Below are 14119 nucleotides of genomic sequence, written 5' to 3'. Positions count from 1 at the left end.
AAGATTTATTAACACAGCGGTGGTGAAAAGCAAAGTCTGCACAGTGCTACAGCTCAACACTCCAACAGTGTTTCCACTCACCTAGAACTTGGTCTGAAAAGGGAAATTGCCTCAAAAGTTGCTACAAGACCTGAACAGGCTTCACTGTTAAAACATGATTTGGTCTGAGGCCGTGCGATGATGTCGATGCTTGAACCGGCTGCAGTCAGCCACAGCTTCCTTCTCACTCTAAAGGCTTAGAGCGTAAATGTTGTTTTTAGGAATTAAATATCAGAAATATGGTTTTAATTACAGTTTAGTGACCGTAGACCACAGTCAGGACCATATTAAGGCTCATTGTTACGATTCCAGTAGATAGTTTATGGGCACTCAATGTGAACATTAATATAATTAATGTTATTTTTGTTTTGTTTTTAGGGCTGTGCTTGTCAGGGCAATTGAAAAACAAAAGAACTGCAAAAAAATTGTTTTAATTTACTGTGGCTTTTCTAAAATCAAAGTACAAAGTTCTCCATACAGGCTCAGAAACATACAAAAAACCAACTTCTCATCAGTAGATGGTTTTAAAAAAAAAAGCAAATAAAATTGGGGATTCAATCATAAAAAAAAAAACCCATCAAACTTCTTACATCAATTTTGGGATCAAATATCCAAGCAGAATTATGACAGGAGCTTGTTGATGCTACAGAAAGCACATAGTTTCTCTCAATGAAATATTATTATGCACATTGCCAATATATTTGAGCCTGTATGTTTAATTTAGTAAATTAGAGGAAATCTCACAATCAAGTCAAACTTGTGGAAGTAATTTTTGTTTTTAAAACTTCATTCAGCCAATAGAAAAAAAAACCAACGTTAGTGCTGACACTTAGTGATCCGAGGACTTTTTATCCCTGTGTTGTAAACGTCAGCATGAAGCGGCACCTTGAATATTCATGATAGTAATAACTCAGTTTTAGATGGGGAATAAGAATCAGCATCAGATTTAAAGTATTTCAGTCAAACCTTCTAGTCAAAACTAGAGAGAAAAATGCTCTAGTTTTAATTCACTAAAACGAGAAACTTTCTCATCTGATGAAGATTGTGCTATTATTATTTCTCTGCTTTCTGCTTGTTTTTTTTTTTTAGTTTCTCATGTTAACACTTAATTAGCATCACCTTCACCAACATACATCAACATCTGCATTTCATTCCTCTGGTTCGTTAGATCCTCCAGTTTAATCTCTATAATGCACTTTGGTCAATGATGAAGTTACTGTTTCGATAGAATTGAATTTTATGTCTAAGCTGTTTAGACCCTAGAATGAGGATTTCGTAGTATCGACCGTACAAGCTGCTCTTATAAAAACAAGCCAGATGTGACAAAAAAAAACTGGTCCCCGGTGAAAATGTGAATGATCCGACGCGTCCGAGATAAAAAACATCAAACTGAAACGAGTTTTTCCTTATTAGTACCAGACTTGCTCGTCTAGCACACAGGTCGTGTGCGGTCGGTCGCGTGCTGCAGCGGTGCGACGAGGCAGAACGAGGAGACGGCAGCTCTCTCATCAACGCACCGTCAGTCCGTAGGCAGGAGGGGCTTCACTTCGCTCCGGGGTCCCTCCATCCTCCGAAGGCCTTCTCCAGGTAGAGGGCCACAGCCAGGGTCAGGTGGTCCTGCAGCTTCCCGGCCACGACCTGCACGCCCAGAGGAAGGCCCTCCTCACCAAGCCCCAGAGGACACTGGGTAACCGGCAGCCCCAGGATGTTCAGGATACCTGGAGATAGACAGTCGGACATAACGATTAATGGGTTACGTGTTTGAAATGAAAAAAAAAAAAAAACACATGGCCAAATCCTTCCAGAGTTTTGCTGATGATATTAACAGCTTTGAACTTAACATGCAAAGCTCTCTGCAACATTTACCTATCAGGAAGTGACCTGCAGCTGTAAACTGTGACTTTATTGTCTTTGTGTAGAAAGGAGCGGCCGATGTTTATAGGAGGATCTGGATCCGATTGGCTGCTAATTACTACTGAGCATTGTGCAAGTATTCAATAGTTTGGACCAGAACTCAATTTTTAGAATTCAGTAAGAAGTTCTTTTTTTTATGAGAAGTGGAATGGTGTTAAAAAAATTCACATGATGAGCACAAAAATAAGTGATTTTCTTACCGAATCTATTGTAAAAACAGCATCAAAGTAAGAATACAGAAATTTCTAAAATTCATGTTTTTCAAGCAAATTTGAAAATTATAATGCATTTGTTCCAATTATACCATTTAATCACACGACTCGTCCATTTTTGTTTTTTAGATAAAATGAGTTACAACTTTGAGACTCACAATAGTGAGTTCCTGTCACAATAAGCAATTAATTGCATGATAAATTAACATGAGCTTGATTATTTCCATTCACATAGTACTTCTTGAAGGGCAATTTTGTATACAGAGACATAATCCATTTTGTTTATGGTTTTGTTTGTAAGTGGGGGGGCTATTCCAGTTACAGTGTTAAGTGCTCTCTAAAAATATTTAAATTAACTGGTCGCATTATCAATGCAGTACTTGACAATGGAATCAAAATAACAACATTACCATTTATCGCAATAATTACTGGAACAATTTATCGTCCGGCAAAATTTGTTATTGTGACCAACCTAATTCCACACACGTGTTAAATGACCCAATGATAACATTAACGTATCTCCTGCTAAGCCATACAGGGGCTCGGTCTGCACTGATGAAGATTCACTCAGCTTTCTGATTAATTCAGACGATAATCATTTCCTTCTAAATTAAACTTCTGAGCTCCTCACTGTCATTTGATCCTTAAGAACAAGAAGAATAAAGCATCAGAGCAAAAGTAATGCGTCTTATCCTGACCGGCTGAACGCTGAACTTTACACCCTTAATCCCGACACACACACTCAATACACAGCAGTTGTACATTGAGCCTGACACATACTTTAAAAAAACAAGACTTGATGTTCCACACTTCATTTCCTCAAATCTAGGTGACGTGTTTTCAGATAACATAGAGACAGCAGCGTTAGCTTTATTTGCTGCAACCAAACCTTAAATCGGCACTGGTCGATTCTGAGGGATCGGCTCGATCACTGACCCGTGTAGGCAAAGTCAAAGGGTCTGAAGAGCGGGTGGTGGTGCTTGGGTGCCACTCGGGGGTGAGGCGGGTAAAGCAACACCCCATCGGTGCCCAGCAGCTCTTCCATCTTCTTCTGCAGCGCCTCCTTCTGCTGGATGATGAAAGGCGACGACATGGACAGGTGGGTCTTCTCGAAGAGGGCCAGCACTAAAACCCGATTGCACAATGCACACATTTCTCATGAACCATGATAACAGTGATGTAAATGAGTGCCAGGCCTTTTTTTTCCCCATCTGTCCTCTTCTTACAGATAGCAGGTATGGTGTGCTCGGATTTTCCCACCATCCGTTTGAGCAGCTCCCAGAACGCCCACGCCGGTCGACCCGGCTCCCCCATCAGCTCCGCGAAGGCCAAAGGAGGCTGGAGGGGGAGGAAAACATTTGCTCCTGTTTTTAAAATCATAGCGGAGATTTGGTTTTATATTTCCTTAGCTCTGGATTTCTACAAAACCCTCAATCCCTCAAAATCCCATGCAGGTTTTAATGTTGTTCTTAAAACACACACTTTAAACTCACAAAGGGAACCAATAAGATGCTGCTTTATGTGCTGCAAACAGTGAGGTTGTAAATGAGTTATGGTATGGACTTAATAACTTATCAGATTATCAGATGCACTGTGAACTCCACAGAGAAGGGCGTGTAAACCGTTTGGACAGTGAAGACTCAACTCTGGTTGCATTAAATAAGTCAAATTGAAATGCTGAAGCGGTGATTGGTGTAGGACGTCGGGTCGACGTCGCGGCGATGTTGAAATGAGTCCAGGTTCAGTTGTGGTATGCAGTCTGCCGCCAACTAAACAGATTAGCTGCATTTCTGGGCTGCAGACTACAATAGGTGCTGTGGCTAATTCTCACAAAGCTTTCTGACGCTCTGATACATAAACCTTCGTATGTTTGTGACAAATTCAAACCAAAACATCCCCATGGTGGACTCAGTTCTAAAGTTAAAGACAGTTTTAGGGGAACAGGGATGCTACTTGTTGTTCATCTCCACATCCAATCCTTTGCATTTACAAACATGGACGAAAAAGTTGGAAAATACATTTTCATATTCTGTTTCCTTTTCTTTTTTTCTTTGCTCTCTCTCTTAAAACTCCACTGTCGCTGAAAGTTTCTCTAAATTTACATAAAAACTTTTTCCTTCTCTCCATCCACAAAGTATTTATGTGTCTTTCTGCTTATTTCCCTTTCATACTGACAAGTTCAATCTATATCTATAGATTAGTTTAAATAAGCTAAACATTTCAATGACTCAAGAGTTGCTCTTCACTGTAAACATGAACAGCTGGAGGATTGATCCGGCTCACAGCGCGGTGCAGAACGTTCTGCGGCTGGACGAAAACACTTTACTCTCTTCTCATCTCGCTCATCAGTGCAGCAGCTACATTATTGTTTCTTAATCTTACCGATTTACTAATTCAGAAACCAGTTCAGGAAAAGGTACGCTTGTGTTAAGCTGGACAAAAGAACTTGAACAAGGATCTCAAAACCTAAAAGTCAGATTAAAAAAATAAAAAAGAAGAAATTGTCTTTATAACTGTCAAAACAGGCACTAAAGGATGTAATTGGTCATTTTTTTGGTTACTATAAAAATCATAACCGTTTATCCTTCTTTAAATTCAGTGTTTAAGTGTTTAGTGAAGCTTAAAAAGCAATTAAATTCTACAAAACCATTTTACAAGCTTGTTTTAAAGAGTCCCACTTCGCAGTAAAATTTTAAAGTGATTTCCATGTGATCGGCGCAGCTGCGAGTGCTAGGTGAGTTTATTTTAGCACGCTCGCTCCATCAGACGTTCGTACCTTGCCTTCTTCATCAGGCAGACTCATGTATGTGTCCCAGATCTGGAAGCTGTAGCGCAGCTCAGGAAGGCATACCTCCTGCACTTTGACCCCGAGGTCAGCCTCCAGACGCTTCACCACCTGCAGGACGTCACATCTAGAAATCAGAGAGAAACTTCCCCGGCTTTTGGTGTGTGTATGTGTGTTGCTTATCTGTAGGTGTTTCATTTATTTTATTTTATTTTTGCGCAGACCTTCTCCTGAGCATCCAGCAGCTCCTTGCTGACGGGGTACGAGTAGGGGGAGCCGCCGTCGTGAGGGACGGAGAAGAACCGCAGCTTCTTCAGGTCCACAGCTGCATTTAAGGACAGCCTGATCGGACACATGCAAGCTGATTAAAGCGCGCTGATAAAAACAAAAGAAAAAAAAAAAAAAAAAAAAAAAAATCACTGTTTGGGAAAACCCTCCAGGCTCTGGCAGTGTCTGCTTGTTAGCTCAGGAGCTAAACTAAGCTGAGCTGAGTCGCTGTAAAGAGAGTCGCTCTCGCTCTTTTATATGGGAAAGAACACAGTGCACTGCGAAAATCAGTAGTTCATAGAATAAAAGAACAATGTTCATTTTAACTCAAACATAAACCTATAAAAAGTACAATCAGAGAAACTGATTATTTTTAAGTGGTCTCTTAATTTTCTCCGGAGTTGTATCAAACTTTATGCAGTCAAACATCAAGAGCTTTTCTTTTTTCCTCTCCAGCTCCAAGTGCTGCAGGTCTTCCTACCTTATCTAATCAGTGGAGGAAAAACAGGAAGATATAAAAAAAAACAGCAGTTTACAGAACATTTGCAGAGATAATGAACAGAAACATCCAAGACAGAGGCAGCTGTGTGTGGGGTTTTTTTTGTTTGTCTTTTTTTACAAGGAAAGCTGATAGCTGTAATAATTATCCACATGCATTAGCCTCTGACCGCAGTAATTTGAATATACACACAGTATTAAAATGTTATAATTTATACCCTGACACATCCCCACTCTGTGATTAGGGTCACATCATGACTCGCAACTGAATTTAGCTCAACATAATTCTTCCTATGTGACTTTACAGAGAGCAGCACATGGAGAAATGTCATCCTAACACTCATTTGTGTTTCACACCAACACACACTGGTAAAAAAAAAAAAAAAGAGTTAAGTGAAATGTTGCAGATGTCTTACTTGTGAGCGTTGGGTCCTGCCATGATCTTGAGCATGGGCAGCAGGTCTTCAGCGTAGCGGCACATGGGCCCAGAGCTCAGGTACTCGTGCTGTGTGCCAGAGGTGGGAGGGTACTGGTTCTCACAGGACACCACACCTGAAACACACCACCGACAACTCTGAGCTCCCCCAGAAACACACACCGTTTCACCGTTTCACCTTAACGATTTCCTGCCTTTGAAGAAGAATCAGAAAAGTTAAAGGTCCAGGTTTTACGGTAGAGAAACTTCGAAACGATTGTGCAAACAGCTGAGACTATTTCAGAGGAGGAACGACATGAACTGAGCTGGTAGCTTCAGATCCTGATAACTCTGAGCTTTTTCTTCATTGAAACAACATTTTTGTAATTAAAATCGTGTCTTTGTTCAGCTAATATTATGACTATATTCTTGTAATTAGACAACAATTATCATAGCCTGGCCGTAATGACTCAATTATACGACTCGTAGAAGGGATGACTGAAACAAAAGTCACTTTTTGAAAATATTTCCAATCACTTGTTTTTTTTATTTTAGAAAAGAAAGAAAATCGATTAAAATCTGACTTTTCTTTTAATTATCGCATTACATCCAAAGATAGATGAGTCAACAGATGAAAAGTCAAACAGTTTTTTAGCAAAACGTACTTTAAAAACTGCACCAGTCAATTCCAATACACCTTTGAGCGACATAGCCGCTAATTCAGGTTATAAATCCCAGCAGGTGCGAGTCTTTTTACACACATTCTTATTTGGAAATCCACATAAAGTGAAGATTTAGGAGTACGAAATGCATCAGGCAGCTTCTTTTACCTGGAGTGGTTTTGTGGCCAAACACGCCGTTGAAGAAACAAGGTATGCGGATGCTGCCGCCAATGTCCGAGCCCACGCCGATGACCGCTCCTGCTGCTCCCAGAATGCTGCCCTCCCCTCCTGAGGACACAAAGACAAAGGACACTCCCACATGTGATGAGATCATTCCTGGAAGCAGAGGAGGTGGCGACCTGACCACGAGATGAAACGTTTCAAGGACCTGAGCTTCCTCCCGCTATCCTCTCCAGGTCGTACGGGTTGCAAGTGATTCCGTACAGGTGGTTGTGGGACTCCAGCCACATGCACAGCTCGCTGGTGTTGGTGACGCCCAGAGGGACGGCGCCGGCTCTCTTCAGCAGCGCCACGGGGGGAGCGTCGACGGAGGCGATGACCCCCCGCCTGGATAGCAACCCTGTGGATAAGGGCATGCCTGTCGAAGGGGAAAAAAAATAAATAAATAAAAAACACTGGCTGGTTGGTCAGAAGTAGCTGCATCATGTCGCAGGAATGTGGGTGTGGATGTTAAGCGGAGCATTTACCCTGCAGGGAATAGGACTCTTTGACGGACAGTGGGACGCCCAGAAGAGGAAGTCTGTCCTCCAGAACGTCTTCTCCGCCCGTCTCCTCCTCTATTAGCTTATCAACCTGCGCCGCCTCCTGGAGGGCCGCCGCAAACCTGAAGGGAAACAAGCCAATGTCCTCATGCGATTCATGTTAAGGTGGTAAGTTTGGCTTTATTGGTTATACATCAAATCTTTTGACTGACAAGAATTTTAATGTATTATTATTGAAATTTAGTGGGAGGCCAGCGTAAAAATAGTGCCAATAGTGTTTGTTTTCAACCGATGCAAAACTGAAGAGTGTGGCCTGCGTTTGTATCCACCTCCTTTTTAGTCCAATTCGTGTAAGTAATGTCCATCTACAGGCAAAATACACAACACCTGGAACACACTGTCCCCATGGTGAAACATGGTGGTGGCAGCATCATACTGTGGTGATGTTTTCCCTCGAATGAGCTGCTCAGAGTTGATGGAGCTAAATCCTACATAGGTTTGCAGATGTAATGTGACAAAAATGTTTTAAATAAATATGTAGCACCATTCATTAAATAACAAGAAGAAAGTTATTTAACTGGAAAAGACACAGACACGTTTATCATTTATCATGCAAGTGTTTTTATAAGAATTTCGATTTTCATGTTCTCAATAAATTTCAATTAATGATGTTAAATAAATAAAAAACTAAACTAAACTAAACACCAGGGTTTCCTTCAGTGTATTATAAGCCTGGTGGGTCACCAGGCTTTACTTGTGCCCCTGCCAGGCTAAGCATTGCTTGTTTATTTAAGTCTTTTTTTTTTTTAAATGTTTGCATTTTTTAAGACTTTATAGTTTGTGTTCAGGTGTTAATCTTCACATAAATTTCAAGTGATGTCTTCAAATTTAAACCTTTTTTAACTCAAAAACATGACAGACCGCTGGATGAATGACTGCTCTAACACCCAACCACCAGGCTTTTCTGGGTAAAATCTTGCAGAATCATCAGAAATGTTATTTTTACCATCTTCTCCGCTGCTTGTTTCACAAGAGCATCAATAAATATCAGTACATTCAAAAATTATCATTTATATATGTTTCAAATAGGAATGTTATGAACAGTATTTGTGTTTTTGGTGCTATGAATGCAGTGCCATACAGTCATAGCCACATAGAGACCTAAAAAAAAGTAATAAGTAGTTGTTAATCATAATTTTTTTAACGTTATGTTATCACAATAGTACCACAAAATATCACAATAAGACCCCAGGCTCATATCGCCCACCATTAGCCACAACATTCAGTCTGACATCAAGAGTGCATATAACAAAACGTTCGATAATGTTCTTCTTTCTCACCTGTCTTTCACAACAGCATTCACAAAAGGGTTAACTTCCTGGATCCTGTCAATGTAAGCCTGCACCACCTCCACACTGGATACCTGCAGATACACAACATTTAGACCATTAAAGAGTTTGTGTGAAGACGAGTCAAGAACACATTAAGAACAGGACATGTATGCAAGTAAAGAGTTTTTAATCGCATTTTAAACCAGTTCAGTGTTGCAGTTTAAGCTACAAATATGTATGTTATAAACATGTAAAAAAAAAAAAAAAAAACAACCTCTAACGTCTGGGTAATATCCCCTGAGCGTTTTGATGACCGACAACCAGTATTACCTGGCCTCTGAGTGTAAAAATGACCTGAATGTGTAGTTTACAAACAACAGAAAGCAACACCTCCATGCTCTCTGTCACTAAAGACAAACTAATCATATTTCTCTTGTACAAACAGTGACAGAGGTGTGTTGTTATTCAACAGGTGCCGTGGTGTCACTTAAACTACTTCGCCTGTTCAAGTCGCAGCACTGCCGCTTTAATTATAATGAAACGTTACGGCTCTATAACCGTTGAGCTCATTCCTGAGGTAATAAAGAAAGCTAAATATAAGTGAGGCCAAGTCAATGCTAGCTTTACAACATTTCTGTAAAGACAGAGGGATAAATGAACTGGTGTCCGGCCTGGCTAAGTTGGGTGCACACCTCTTTTCTCCGGATCTTCTTAGCGAGCTGCGTCGCAGACTGGAGCAGCAGCGGGTTGCTGACGGGCGGCAACTTCCTCGAGGAGGCAGCGGGGCTGGAGAGGAGCTGGAAAATCATGAAGAAGAAGGACGTGACAGCTCTGAAGAGCCACGCCTGAACCTTTTCCAGGCGGCTCAGAGCCATGTTTCCACAGCGAGTTGGAGGACGGAAGGTCAACGGCTGCTCGACCGCGGTGAGCCGCTCCTGATGTAGAGTACCTGTTCCTGCTGGTCAAGATGGCGCAGCTTAGAGAGGCTGGAGGAACCAACCGGATGTAGGGTGGAAGATTTCAAAATAAGATCAAACTGAGTTGTTTTTGCTACTCTTCAAATTGGTTAAACCAGTTTTTTTTATTATTATTATTTTTGTATAAAAATGTTCATAGTTATGAGTTGAAATTTTCTGGCTTTAATCAACAGACATGTTAATTCAAAGGAAAAAAATATTACTGTAAGTGAAGGAGAGCTGTAAAAAGCCGTAAAAAGTTGGTTTCAGTCGACGAATGAAGACGATCATACTTTGAAAATCCATTCCGGAAAATGTGTAGCATACAAGTGGTTTTCCTAATCTGAACCTCAATCACAAACATCAAATGTAAAAGTTGAATTGAAAACGCTTTTGCTTTGTGTTATTTGATATTTCAATTTAATACAGCTGCATGTTGGTGTATTAGTTTTTCTTTAATATATATATATATATATATATATATATATATATATATATATATATATATATATATATATATATATATATATATATATATCAGAAAATAAAAGCCGAGCTTGATTAAAATTGTGTTTTGTTTTCATCAAAAGCACGGTAGTGATAATAAAACAATATAACCACATAAATAGTCACTAATGAAAAACAGCAAAACTCTTAGCACAATCATTAAACAGCAAAGTCATTATTTTCTTTCCGACAAGGCTTGTATTTATTGACCTACCCCGATTAAAAGATCGTCTCAATTAATGTGCAATTGTGCTCCGTAGTAAATATCCAATAGGAAGCACTTTTTAAAAAAGTGAAGTTCTATTTGTGCACTGAGTATTCATCCCTTTACGTTCTGCAGATGCACATGCGCATTTTAAGTGATCAATAAATCGATCAGCAGCGCCTTTATCATCTGATGCAACATTAAATTAAAGCACATGGCTGCCGAAACAGAGCGACTGAAATGAGCAGAGTGAGGTTATATCTCCATACATGTAGGACTCTTGACTCGACAAGAAAATGGTTTTATAGTGCAGTAACTATGCGTGACCGCTAGAGGGAAGCACTGCAGAGAAAACTTCAACCACTCTGGGCTCTGAAATGAAAACTATTGAGACAAAGAAGAACCACTGCATTGCAGGTTGGTTTTAGTGGAGAATCCATACTGTGTTTTGTTTCGGACAGACCTGCTGATTCTGCTCATTTTTCCTCAACACACTTTGTTTTTGAGTCACACTTACCAAAATAAAAGCCTTTGGGGCAAATCATTGGAGGGTCACACTTTAACTCTGGTCCTCTATCTACTGCAATAAGAAAATAATTTATTTCTTTGTTACTACGTCTCACGGAAACCGCCTCAACGCTAGATTTTGTTTTCTACAGATTTAGGTAGATTTAAGAATGAATCTTAAACAATAAATTTATTTTAGAATTTAGAGTTGAGCATATTTAAACGTGAGCTTTATTATTAAAAGCCTTGTTTTATAGTACATAATTTAATTTCATTTAATTTCACTTCAATTAAACTTTATGTTCAGCTTTATGCTGACTGCTCACTAAGTTAGAAATATCTCACCCTCTTTCTTGTAGCAACACTTTTTGGTGACTTTATGTGCATTAAAATATTTTAGTAATTTTTTGGTTTCTTCAGTTATTGTGGTTCCAGCAGTGAGAAAAGGGTGTGTACACAAAGAACATCCTCTGTTTTTGTTTTGTTTTTTGTTTAGTTTTTTTTTTTGTTTGTTTGTTTGTTTTTTGCTTGATTGTGTGAATAATAGAAGATTGTGATCATTTCAGTTGAGTTTTTGTTATTGACGCTCATTTCTCAGAATGAGCTTCATTTCGGTGATAGTTTGGGAATGACGCCTCAGAAACAGATGTTAGAAATGTTCTCGCATCCATTGACTCTTTCCGCACTTTATCGCGTTTAAACTTTAATCTACTTTTGTAGGATTTTTATTTAGTACATTATTGAATATTGTTCGATGATGTGTTGACAGGACAGGCATTTGTTGTGCACTTCACAAATTTGACTCTTAAGGAACAGCAGAAATATTGTTAAAATTTTGAAAGGAGGACAAAACAATTCCTGTCTGCAGGCACATATCACACAGACGGCATGAAAGCAGGTTTATTATTTTTGTCCTACATCCAGAGTGCTGCATGTGGTGGTAAAGTCGCAAGCCCACATCACCCTGAACACACCATCCTTATGGTGAAACATAGTGGAGGCAGCATCATGCTGTTGGAATGAATTTCTTCAGGATGGACAGGAAGCTGGTCAGAGCTAGCCAGAAAAGAATGCTACAAAACTGTATGAAGACTGTTGGCGAACTCAGGAGAGCTACAGTTAAAATGATTACATGAAACAATATTTTGTAAAGTTTGAAAAGAAGAACGAGGAAATTTATAAGACGCTATATGTTTTAAGCTGATGGGCATTCCCTCCCCAAAAAAAACTGGTGCTAAGGAATGTTGACTCAGCACAGCTAAAAACAAATGCAAACTACATTTTTTATTTCTTAAACATTAAAAAAAAAACTTGTAATTTTCCTTCCATTTCACAATTATTTGTTTGCCACAAAACCTTGTTAAAGTACATTGGTTGTATTGTGTGAGAAAATGGGAACAAGTCCAAGCGGCATTAATACTTTTGCAAGACATTGTAAATATGAGGCACGCTTCAAGAGCTGCAACCATCCTGTCCCATTAGTGCATACCTGAGAGGCTTTACTTGGGTAAATAAAAGACAAAAAAAAAAAAGTGTTCAAGTGTTGCTGAGAGAACCAAAAGATAAATGCTCTGCCAGAGGGAAACGCCCCAGTCTAAAAAAAAAAAAAAAAAAGCACAACACAAACATGTCCCGATCCCAGCCGGGTGAAGAAAAACACTCTGATCACCTGTAAGGCGAAACCTGAGACTCGCACGTCTGCCGAGCGTGTTGAGACAAGAGGGGAAAGTGGAGGAAACACTCAATCTGCAGGGTTTATGTCCTGGAGCTGCAACAGAAAACGCCGCTGTGCTCCGACTCCTCCTCGTTGCAGGCTGCGCTGCGTTTTGCACGGGGTGCTGCGTGCATGAATCATTGAAAGCTTTATGAATGCGTGCCCTCAGGTCAGAATGATATAGGATCAGCGAACAACAGCAGAATGACTTCAGGCACTTCTGTATTGATTTCTGCCTTGCTGCCCGTCTGCTGATGGACACTGCACACACACCCAACGTTGTGACGCTTTGACGTCTGCAGCACAAACATGTTCGACATGTTGCAGCGCAATTAATAACATGGCTGATGATATATTTTTATATATATATATCTATATAACCTTACGTGCAGCATTAACCACACATTTAATTTACCAAATGAGTTCAACATCCACACCCCCTCTGTCTCCTACTTCCCTCTGAGTGGGCCGTAATTTAGTTTTACTGTTTGTTTGGAGCTTAAATTTCCCTTTCATCCACTTTACAGCACCTTCAGTCTTTCCCCCAGAGGCCCAGGCAGACTGACTTGTGGGTCTCCAGGGTCATTCAGGATCATTCTGTAGTGTCCTCAAATACATCCTAAAATGTAGTTTTATGAATTTATGATGCTTTTTAGTTTAAAGGTTAATGTAGATGTCTTTAACCCAATGCTAAACTCAATTAACAGATGTAACGTGTAATAGAAGATGATGAAGAAATTTAGTATCCGAAAGAAACAAACACATCAGCTTCAGCGTAAAGGTTTAGCAGACAGCAAAAATAATTAAGGCTGTAGTTGTGGTTGTAATTAAGGCTGCATGGTGAGTCATAATGACAATAAAAGCCGCTAAAATTACTGTGATCTAAGGTTTTTATGACATATAAGTTTTGGTCTGCACTCATAGCAACAAGTTGATACACATGAAGCTACACAGTGTTATCATCTGTGATCTGTTTGCTTTCAATTGATGTGAGTTTGTGAGACTCCTGCCTTTTCTTTCTGGTTCTGATTGATGGTGTTGCTGGATTCAGAGAGGCAGAGAAGGCGGAATGATTATCAAATTTGCAGTTTTATGTAATAATAGACATCCAAGTGATTGGAATTGCCCGTCAGCAGTGTTCAAACTCCATTTGAGAAGGGGAAGGTGATGGTTTCGGCCAAAAGAAATCTGTTGCTATGCCGATGCCGCGTAACAGCCACTTGCAGTGCAGCAGACCGCGCAGAGACAAGTCTCAAAACTAGATGAAGTTTTAAGGCTAGCCTCAACCATAAACGTTAAATTTGAGTCAGTATCTCGGGTGATTAAAAAAAAAAAAAAAAAAGTGCAATATTTCTACTGTGAAACATGAAGGTGGATCATTGATG

The 14119-nt window shown here is 39.8% G+C and overlaps 1 protein-coding gene across 2 annotated transcripts; it reads right to left on the bottom strand.

Annotated features, from left to right (window-relative positions):
- Positions 1-1111: 1111 nt before the first annotated feature.
- Positions 1112-9842, bottom strand: faah2b (fatty acid amide hydrolase 2b). Of its 2 annotated transcripts, none has more exons than XM_015027939.1 (11): positions 9538-9842; positions 8855-8937; positions 7500-7636; positions 7181-7390; positions 6961-7080; positions 6132-6267; positions 5175-5292; positions 4942-5061; positions 3392-3503; positions 3102-3290; positions 1112-1757 (listed from the first exon to the last, which is right to left on the bottom strand). In XM_015027939.1, exons 1-11 carry the CDS (start codon positions 9718-9720, stop codon positions 1582-1584), a joined length of 1584 nt encoding a protein of 527 aa, XP_014883425.1. In that variant the 5' UTR covers positions 9721-9842; the 3' UTR covers positions 1112-1581. The 2 variants fall into 2 exon arrangements, with proteins under 2 accessions (XP_014883425.1, XP_014883426.1); XM_015027940.1 differs by having other exon boundaries at positions 7181-7372.
- Between the last annotated feature and the right edge of the window lie 4277 nt (positions 9843-14119).

Source organism: Poecilia latipinna, unplaced genomic scaffold, assembly GCF_001443285.1.
Source record: "Poecilia latipinna isolate Pla-1442-1.1 unplaced genomic scaffold, P_latipinna-1.0 Scaffold111, whole genome shotgun sequence".
Taxonomy (NCBI): domain Eukaryota; kingdom Metazoa; phylum Chordata; class Actinopteri; order Cyprinodontiformes; family Poeciliidae; genus Poecilia; species Poecilia latipinna.
The sequence above is the reverse complement of the archived record's forward strand: the minus strand, read 5'-3'. Positions and strand labels throughout refer to the sequence as shown.

Bases quoted from the DNA above. Each gene is read 5' to 3' on its own strand.
- faah2b (XM_015027939.1), bottom strand. From the start codon at position 9,720: ATGGCTCTGAGCCGCCTGGAAAAGGTTCAGGCGTGGCTCTTCAGAGCT. The intron at 6,268-6,960 runs GTAAAAGAAGCT...GGTGTGTTTCAG, and splicing joins TGGCCACAAAACCACTCCAG to GTGTGGTGTCCTGTGAGAAC. The intron at 5,062-5,174 runs GTCTGCGCAAAA...GACGTCCTGCAG, and splicing joins TGCTGGATGCTCAGGAGAAG to GTGGTGAAGCGTCTGGAGGC.